Consider the following 9,644-nt stretch of genomic DNA (forward strand, 5'->3'; position numbering starts at 1 on the left):
AATAATAATAATAATAATAATAATAATAATAATAATAATAATAATAAGCATTTATTTCGGACCTGAGTCCATATATAATTAGTAACAGACTTATAAACTATGTTAGTAATTTACATTCATTTACTTACACATTTACATTTACTTTTATTTTACAGCCCACTTAGAGGGCACTACATGCAACGAGTTGAGACGTTCATTGTATGGACCATCAACTCTATTTGCTACTGTAGTAAGGAGGCTGTTGGTGCTGGCGCGCACCCGCTGCATTAGGGAGGCTTGTCGCTAAATTTTTTAAAATTTAAAAAATGTAATATCAAACTTTCGGTAGCAGACGAGCTCCTTGTGAAAGAGTTCGTCCAGGGAAGTACTGCCACCTTACCTATTTCTGCCGTCAAGCAGTGAAAGATAGGGATGCTGGTGAAACTACAGGTACATGGGACTTGTCAACTTAAGGCTGACGGGCGCAGTAACATATCTGGCAAAGTCATCATCATCATCATATCAGCCGGAAGACGTCCACTGCTGAATCTAGGCGTCCCCCAAAGATTTCCAGACCAGCCGATCGGACGCGACGTGCATCCATCGGTTATCCGCCGCCTATACCAGGTTATCCGTCCATCTAGTAGGGGGCCATTGCACTGAACGCCTTCCGGTTCGTGATCTTCATTCAAGAACCTTTCTGCCCCAAAGGTCGTTAGTTCTACGAGCTATGTGCCCTGCCCACTGCCACTTCAACTTGCTAATCCTTCGAGCTATGTCGATGACTTCCGTTCTTCTATAGATCTCCTCATTTCTGATTCGATCACGTAGAGAAATGCCGAGTTTTCTGGCAAAGTGGCACCGCAGTATCTGGAAAATAGGAGGGTGCTGTACGTGCACCCGGGGCAGCTCACCCAAGGCACTAGCCTTCTGAGAACCGGATCAAGTCCGTGCAAACGGGCTGATTGGCCAGATCAGCCCATTTACATATTATTCTTATCTAATTCGTCGTTGTCGACAGCGGACGTTACAGCTATTTATCTAAAAGTGGTGTAACGTTCATATAAAATTTCAACAATTCCCACCGTTTTAAGCAGTGAAGAGTAATTTCTTGTAATAAGAACGATTTTGATGTCTTAAATTTGAATTTGAGATGAATGTATTTATAAATGATGACACTTAACTATCAAGCCAGAGTATATTTAAATGAATAAAACTTTTGTCGAATTGTAATCATTTCAGACAAGGAAAAAAGAAATATATCGTTGAAAATGCATGTTTTTTGCAAACGAGTGGTATACTCGTAATTATTCGATTATTTACGCCTTTAACTGCGCTTAATTTTTCAGGGTTTTCTAATGGAAGCTTTATTAACGGGTCCCGTCTGTGGATTTTGTCTCACTATAATGTTAGTTGCACTGTGTCGCTTAAGGTAAGATCAAATTTTCAATTATCCTTAAAATTTCTTGAAAGTATTATAAAAGAGTTTGATATTATGCGAGTTTGAGCTGCTTGTGAAGATTTCGTCCAGAGAAGCGCTGCCACTATATTAATTTCTGTCGCCAAGCCCTAGTATGAGCATAAGTGAGTTCTTGTTTTGAAGGATAAGAGTGCTGATGAAACTATAAACACATGGGACTTGTCAACTTTATGTCCCAAGTGACGGGTGCAGTGGCAGTGCTCTCAGATCTTTGCGGTTAAAAGCTCTTAGTGGCACTGCAACTGTTATGGCTTCTACCACCTTCATCATCAGAATTTCAATACTGTCTTATTTATTACGCATGTTTTTCATATACGTGTCGATGACAACCATTGTTACATTGCCACTTAATCCATCTCATCAGACGTTTCAAAGACTGTTTATTTCCTAAACGAAGACGTGCTCCATTTGTATCTGGGCCAAATTTGCTAAATCCTCTAAATCTACATCAGTTCCTTCTTCTCAATCGTTTTCTCACTACTGAGGACCATGACTTCATTTCATCTTACTAATCATCTGTTTCCTTGAGTACGGCGTAGTAGATAGTTCCAATTGTTCGGAGATTTGATCGAACCAACGTTTGGGATTCCTGTCTCTAGGTCTCCTTTCCTCCACCTTCCATGTTACCATCAGTCGCTGCAGATTATCAGCATCTCTACGTACAACGTTACCAAAGTAGCGTATCACACGCTGCATTCAGGTTGAAGACAGACTGCGTGCATTCTCTAACTTAAGTTCCCTAGCACAGCAGCAGAGATATTGATCTGATGGGCTGTCTGCGGTATTCTTAACAGGACGCCAGCCAACTCACATTTCAAAAGTGCTATTGCTCTATGCCTGTCCGCGGCTTTACCTCCATATTACACCAAATACAGAGATGGGCATGGCTTATCCCAGCGCATGATCGAGTTTTTTAAATTTGACTAGCCAGAAAAAAACTCGCTATTTAGTCGGTTCTAGTCTTAAAAAACTAGATTTAGTCGGTCCGGCGTTCAAAAGTTATAAGGGTGTTTAGTGCTTTAATTTGACGAGTTGTATTGTACGACACGTTCTAATAATTTTAATATATATAATAAGAAATAATATAACAAAAATGTATCATGGATATTTTTTTACAAAATAAAAATATTCAATTAGATATATTGATCAAACGGTTTGTTGGGGAAATAAAAATCGGAAAAAGAATAACTTGTTAATATGTCAAAATAAAAAAGTGAAATATTAAATGGGGTAATAATAAAAAAAACCGTAACGTGTTTTCCGACAAATGAAACAAAAACTATTCAATAAAAATCTAAAGGTTTTCGGAGAAATAAAATTCTATAAATCATGTTTCTAGCTTGTGATATTTTCTCTCCCTACCCTCAATATTTTCTCGTTTTCCTTTACAGAGCATGGCAAAAAGCATTATTATGCATACACTTGTAAGTACACATCGCACATGACAACTAACATAGTATTATCTCAAAACGGGTTTAAGTTATATTAATATTACTATTTAGTTTCAAAGCGACAGTGTTGGTCTGTCACTTACTGTCACGTATATGAATGACACGTCATTATAGCGAAATTTTGCAGATAAATTATTAATATAACGCAATTTTGAGGTAAAATATAATATAACGCAATTTCTGAGACAATACTATGTTAATTGTCAAGTGCGACATTATAATAACCGTAATAACACTAGTCGTTATCGACGTTTTAGGGAGTCACCACATTTATGCGATAAAAGTTATTGTATTAAGAGTCGATACTATCTCAGCTTGAATTAAAACTTTGTGGTTTATTTATTTTATGGTTGATTTTGCTTGGCTCGAGCTGCAGGAACAATGGCTTTATTTCAGAATTTTTTTTTACGTACTAAATTAGTGTCATTTAAAAAAATATTATCATATAGTACACGTCATGTTCTATTTAGATCAGTTGATATAAAAAATATCATTAGTATATATGTAAAGTACCTATTGAATACACCGGTTTTCTTGTAAAATTTCGAGGTAAGTTTGTGTTTTTTTTTCTATCGTGAAAATTTTAAGGAATCATATTTTCACACCGTATAGTAATCAGTGTATATTCTCAATTTCACTATACCCTTTTTTCAAAATAATTCATTCAACACGACCGAATGGCCGCATCGGCGGCCGAACGGCCACTTAGAAATTAATGCCATAGGTACACACCACCACTGGGACTGGAACCGTCGACCTGTGGATTATAAAGCCCCATCAACCCCATAAAGAATTGTTGAGTGCGAGCGTTTCTCAAATAGACTAACGCGAAATTAACTTAATTAGTTAAACAGTAAACAAATATCGATGTTTACATTATGACCTATTACAAACAGAATCATCAAGGACAGTTTAAACTATACAGATGTCGTAGTAGTAGTAGTGTCGTAGTAGATTGTCTATAATCTTTGAATTACATAATTTTTAACTTGTCCATTCTTACAAAACTTAAACAAAACATTGAATACGGGAACAAACGCGTTTACATACGAGTAGGTATTTTTCACACCTACCTAGTTTAAGTTTAAGTTAAGTTTAAGTTGTAAGTTGTTGTGCGTTGTAAGGTTACACTTATTAATTGCATTTATTCCCGTTTCGAAATGTTAGTACAATGCAATGTGAAAATTTAAAAGTAAAAATATTGTATAGTTAAAACCTTTAACTTATTTTTTCTTTTATTTTTCTCAGACATGATTTAAAAAATTGTGAAGATCCGGCAATGGATAGCATATGTAAACGACGTTCATGTAAACTATTCGATAAATCTTTCCTTGCTATGGATACCGCAACAGAAGTAGAATCAGATGCTGACGAGCTAAGCAAGAATGCTGAACAGTATAAAAACTTGACAATAGCAACGCTTAAGCATTTAATGAAAAGAAACAAAATTAGAGCCTGCTGCTTGCTTTTTAAATTACTAAAAGCGAAACGCACATCAAGAAGAAAGTATATGAAAAGACTTTACAATATCAATCCAAATTTTGCAAAAAAGAAACCATTAATAATTACATAAAACTAGACTTGAACTTCCTATATGTTTAGAAAATTATTACTAAGATACTAAAAAAAGAATGAATAAACAAAAATTCATGAAATCTTTAAAGAAAATGGACAAGCGCGAATGGGCTCCACGTGAACATTAACTTAACGTCTTTATTTATTGGGAATAATTTTGTTTTTTGAAATATCAAGAAACAAGACCAAATAAAGAAAGATTCCGGACTCTTAAGAAATACCATGGTCACGGCTGACAAGATGGTAATAACATCAACCAGTTATGGCTAACATTATTTATTTACCAAAGAATATTTCTAAGATTTGGATAATATTTTATTTTAACAGCAGTATGATTTTTTTAAATTTATTGAATTGATATTCACTTTTTTCTGTGAAATTACTCCACTAGTTTGTTATAATTATTAATACAAAGATCGAACACTCTCGTGGCAGACGTTATGCTAACTAAGCAACGGAACGAACCCTCTGGTTCGTGAAAAAAATTCGTGAGGTCCGCTGAACTCACGAATTTTTCTGTGTGTTTGTTATCGTGTCTTTGTATTTCGTAGCGCCATCTATGAGAAATCTTAAGTGTTTCGTCACCCGGTTAGATACCTTTACAGCTACCAACCCAGGCTAGAGATGTCGCTATTCATTGTATTTAAATTTTTATTGAATTGATATTCAATTATTTTTTGGTATGCTAGAAGAATTTATTTATTAAAAGGAAATTAAAAATAAAACATTAATTAGTAGTACCAACTCAACCATCCGGGACCATGAGACGTGCAAAAGCCCGAAACGTTGGTTTTGGATTTGAAGAGAAAAATATACGTTACTTAGATCCGATAATCTTCAATTACTTTATGGAATTAGTTATAGTCCAACGTGCATATTAAAAATGATTTAATCTTTTGTAAAACATACGTTGGGCTTGTGATTTTTTTTGTGTTTATAAAATTAAAATATGTGATGTCAATTTTGTTTCCCTCGTTTAAAAACGTCATAAAAAGCATCACCTTTATGTTTACCGAGTACGTTTACGGTTTCCCATTCTAAGTTGGAAATATCGCGGTACAGTCCCGTAAAATCTGCTTTGCAAAAATTCCAGTCAGTAAGACTAAGATTTTTTTTTTATCTGTCGGACCGGGGCATGCTGCAGGGCGGCATGTTTAAGTGCACTAGGTCCAGAATACCTCCATAATTATTCTTCAGCATACTGTAAACGTAATTTTCTTATCTCTATAACTTGTTGTTCTGGATAAAACAATTTAGATACATCTTTACAAAACTTTGGTACTCACGTTAATAAAGGGTTTTTCAATAAGAACTTTGTTTTGTAAATCAAAATAAAACAATAAATTTAGATGACAATGATTCAAATTTTTATTGTATTAATAAAAGTTTCCCAGATTTGATAGCGCTCCTGTGAGAACTAAGAGGCCCTATATTTATTCGCGTAACATTCTATTTATTTCTTTCCAAAACCCACGACGCTTTTTACAATTGTTTTACTACTACCATTAAAACTTGGAGCACTGCATTTGCAAATTCTTTATATGGATACTCAGTGCCGGCGCACTTGTTATTTTTAGTTCTGTCAATCATCGCACTATATCAATATTGTAATAATGATAATAATATGTAGGGCAACGACACCTTTATCTGAACTTAAACTAGGGTTCTCTGTATCGTAAGTATAATAAGTCAGGTAGGGAACTCCCAACTGTTCGGGAATGTATACTCTGATCGCGCGGTCTGTTGGTAGTGGAAACTGATAACCTTCAATGTGTATACTTTGAATATGATATCAGTTTCACTTGCCCAATTTCCGTAAGATTTACCGCAACCAATCGCGCGATTAGATTCGACTGAAAAAATATTAAATACTTTCCCAACAGACCACTATATTTTTTAATACAGTTTCACTTTATTTGCTTTAAAACAAATTACAAAAAAAGAATTACTATACAATTTAAAACAAATTTACAATATTTGTTTGTCATAAAAAAATAACAATTCTTACAACGTAGTTATAATAATTATTAAATACAAAGATCGAACACAAAGAAAAAACCCTTCGACCTGACACGACTTGAACCTGCGACCACGGGATTCGGTTCCCATTGCTTTACTAACTTAGCTGCAGATCGGGTTTCATAGACAACGAATTTCTTATATATGTCAATGAGCAATTCATGTAGTAATTTAAGTAAGTAATTCCATATTTGCATTTATAACAAAGTATTGATTGCCACTGCTCCGGTCACCCTGAAACATTAGGTGACAAGTCCCATGTGCTTGTAATTTCACTAGCACCCTTAGGGCGCGTTCCCATTATGTCGCGTCTAGCCTGTTCCTATATCACGAAGATCTGTCGTGACTGTGTCGTGGACGTTTATTTTATCGTTGAACGACTGTCGCTACTTACTACTACTGGCTGGGCTAGTTATATCTGAAGCCGAATCTTCTTCAGATGTTGTTGTCACAGTTGCTGTCGTTGTTGCTATTGCCGTTGGTGTTGTTGCCGTCGGTGTTGTCGTTGCTATTCCAACTCGAGTTTTTTCTTTCTTATCATATTTAACATCCGAAAGTGAAATAGTCACTTCTGAACCTTTACCTGTGATATTTCTCAAATGCAATAACATTTTACAAGGTTTGTGCTGGCAATTATAGCTTTTACTAAAACACTTTTCTCCTTCCGTTCTATAAAAAATAAACAAAAACTCAAGTAAATTATCTCAAGAAAGTCTTGTCGAAAGGAGTTGCGGAGTTGGCTGTATATGAACTGGTTGCATCGTCAAATCAAGTTTACAATATTATTGTAAAGTTATCTGATTTACATAACATACTTCATGTAGATCGGACAAGTGCAAGTACAATAAATATTCATTTTATAATCGAGATGTATATACTAATTGAGATAACCTAACCTAATCTCAGGTTAAAACCGACCTCAAAAGTCATTCATCCCCTAGTTTACCACCCTTAGATGTGGAATATTTTCTTCAAATTTAAATGTAACCCTCTTTCCAACAAAAAAAAAATCATCAATATCGGTTCACAAATGGCGGAGTTATCGCGTAACAAAAATACAAAAAAAAAACATACAGATGAATTGGAACCTCCTCCTTTTTTTGAAGTCGGTTAAAAACAGCTAATAATGTTTAGATAACCGAGCATTCATCAACCACAACTAAGAATCATCCCGACAAAAATTAATCTTCAAATAAAATAAAAGAAACAGACGTTGACACAATCTGCAGTAAGGTAAAAAGGAGCAAATTAGAATTGTTGTGCCTTATTTTGAAAACGCAATTTAACATAGGTAAGGTAGTTATAGACATGAACGCTTGTAGTATAAATATACAGGATGATTTTTTAGTCATCGTCCAAATTTTTTCCAGCCGCTAGGCATCATTCAAAGACTCCATTTTCGAAAAAAAATTGATAGGTCTATTTTCAAAATGAAAATATTTATTCCGAAGTAATACTCGACAAAAATTGGTTACCAATTTACACTTACGTATATTTGTGAATGTTTATACTACAAAAACTTAGATACTTAACTTTATGTAAACAAACTGTAATGAAGTATTTTATGTATTGTAAAATTATAATGAACTTTTTGAAAATGATTCCACATATATGTTAATATTTTCAGTTAACAGACAATATTTCACACTACCTATTTAAAATAGTACTAAATAATGTTAGTAATAAGGAAAATATTCAAGTGAGGGAAAAATTTAACGTATAATGGGTTGGCAAGATGTAAAATTAGTGACATTACGGATACTTACAAAAATATGCACAATAACGCTTTCTGCCATATTCTGGAATAAAAATCGAAATTATTTATAATCTGTCTTTTTTGAAGACGGAGTAAAATGACATTTGCAGGGTTGCAGTAAGATGACATTTGCAGGGTTGCCAGTTTTCGTGAATCTTAAATATTCATGTAGTTGTTGTCGTCAATGTTATCGATAGATTGTGAAAGAAATTAAAATTTGGATAAAAAATACACTAACTATTAACCACATTTCAACTGCCTCTGTGGCCGAACGGTTACCATGCCAAACTATTACATGCAACGTACAGTCACAGTGTGTGTATGCGTGCGTGCGTGCATGCGGGGGTTACGTTTCTTCACTCCTTATTTTCATTCATTTAATACTTAATCCGTAATCGAGATTATTTTAGACGATCACAACGGTTTGCACGGTGGGCGCTGAAGGAAGAGGTACAATTTCCGGTAGAATTAATTTAGATGTTCTGGTTGCCATGGAGGGAATTCCGTGTTCAGGTACTCAAAGAGTATCAGGACACCACTAGTTTGAGACATTTTAAAAAGATATTACCTATAGGTATAATTTCATCTTTCATCTTACGTACCTCACATGACAAGTTGCAAGTAACATTAAAGTGAGAAAAAGGCCGGCACATGGACCGGCTATGCCTGCCTGTATTAAAAGACCCTAAAAAAGAAATAACATGGATGAAAAAAAAACAACCCTGAGTACCAAATATTTACCTCTTCGTTCAGGAACAAGAAGAAGTTATTGATTCTGATTTGGACAGCGACAAAGTATAGATTAATAATATAGTTCCACATAATTATGTGTATCTTAGAGTAGCATAATTTGTACATTGAGTCTTAGGTGACGTTCCAATTTTATTGTATTTTACACGTCTATTTCTATACACTTATCACATCTTTAGTATTTTTTTCTTCCTTGCAAACAAGCCAGATAAATGACTTATCAATTATCATCAATTATATCTAAATAAATGTTTTATTCTGTACAGTGCCAAGAATATCAAGGATGAACCTATCTATCGTAGAAATAGATAACAAAACTTGTTCTTAGCTCGTTGTTAGCCATATTTGTCTAGAGATCGCAGAAAAATAAGCCTAGTAATGGGTTCATTACCTCAATTGAGACATCACAAAGTACTCTTCTCAATTCTGTAAATGCACTTTTAGTCGCAACAGAATTCGCAATTTGAGTGCCGTTGTAGACAAGCTCGTCCAAGATTCCTTTTAAGGAATTCAAATCTATAGACGATATTTCTGTAACAATTATTATGTAAGTTCCTCCAAAATTTGTTCCCAACATATTTCCCACTAACTGTGTTACGCCATTCATTGATATTAATTTCGTTTCCAACTTAAC

The 9,644-nt window shown here is 34.4% G+C and overlaps 2 protein-coding genes across 2 annotated transcripts in view; one reads left to right on the forward strand and one right to left on the reverse strand.

Annotated features, from left to right (window-relative positions):
* Window positions 1-4,483, forward strand: part of LOC113233934 — a 4,819-nt gene extending 336 nt beyond the window's left edge. The window contains exons 2-4 of the mRNA XM_026469170.1: window positions 1,329-1,411; window positions 2,851-2,883; window positions 4,159-4,483. Of these exons, the coding sequence (XP_026324955.1) occupies window positions 1,329-1,411; window positions 2,851-2,883; window positions 4,159-4,483 (441 nt within the window). The remainder of the gene's footprint in view (window positions 1-1,328; window positions 1,412-2,850; window positions 2,884-4,158) is intronic.
* Window positions 4,484-6,565: 2,082 nt separating this feature from the next.
* LOC113233903 overlaps window positions 6,566-9,644 on the reverse strand; it is a 17,655-nt gene continuing 14,576 nt past the window's right edge. Inside the window, exons 4-7 of the mRNA XM_026469131.1 lie at window positions 9,402-9,541; window positions 8,863-8,945; window positions 8,271-8,303; window positions 6,566-7,173 (exon numbers count right to left, since the gene is read on the reverse strand). Of these exons, the coding sequence (XP_026324916.1) occupies window positions 6,891-7,173; window positions 8,271-8,303; window positions 8,863-8,945; window positions 9,402-9,541 (539 nt within the window). The 3' untranslated portion in view covers window positions 6,566-6,890. The remainder of the gene's footprint in view (window positions 7,174-8,270; window positions 8,304-8,862; window positions 8,946-9,401; window positions 9,542-9,644) is intronic.

This window comes from Hyposmocoma kahamanoa, unplaced genomic scaffold (genome assembly GCF_003589595.1).
Source record: "Hyposmocoma kahamanoa isolate Upper Pololo Valley unplaced genomic scaffold, ASM358959v1 80, whole genome shotgun sequence".
In the NCBI taxonomy this organism is placed as follows: Eukaryota; Metazoa; Arthropoda; class Insecta; order Lepidoptera; family Cosmopterigidae; genus Hyposmocoma; species Hyposmocoma kahamanoa.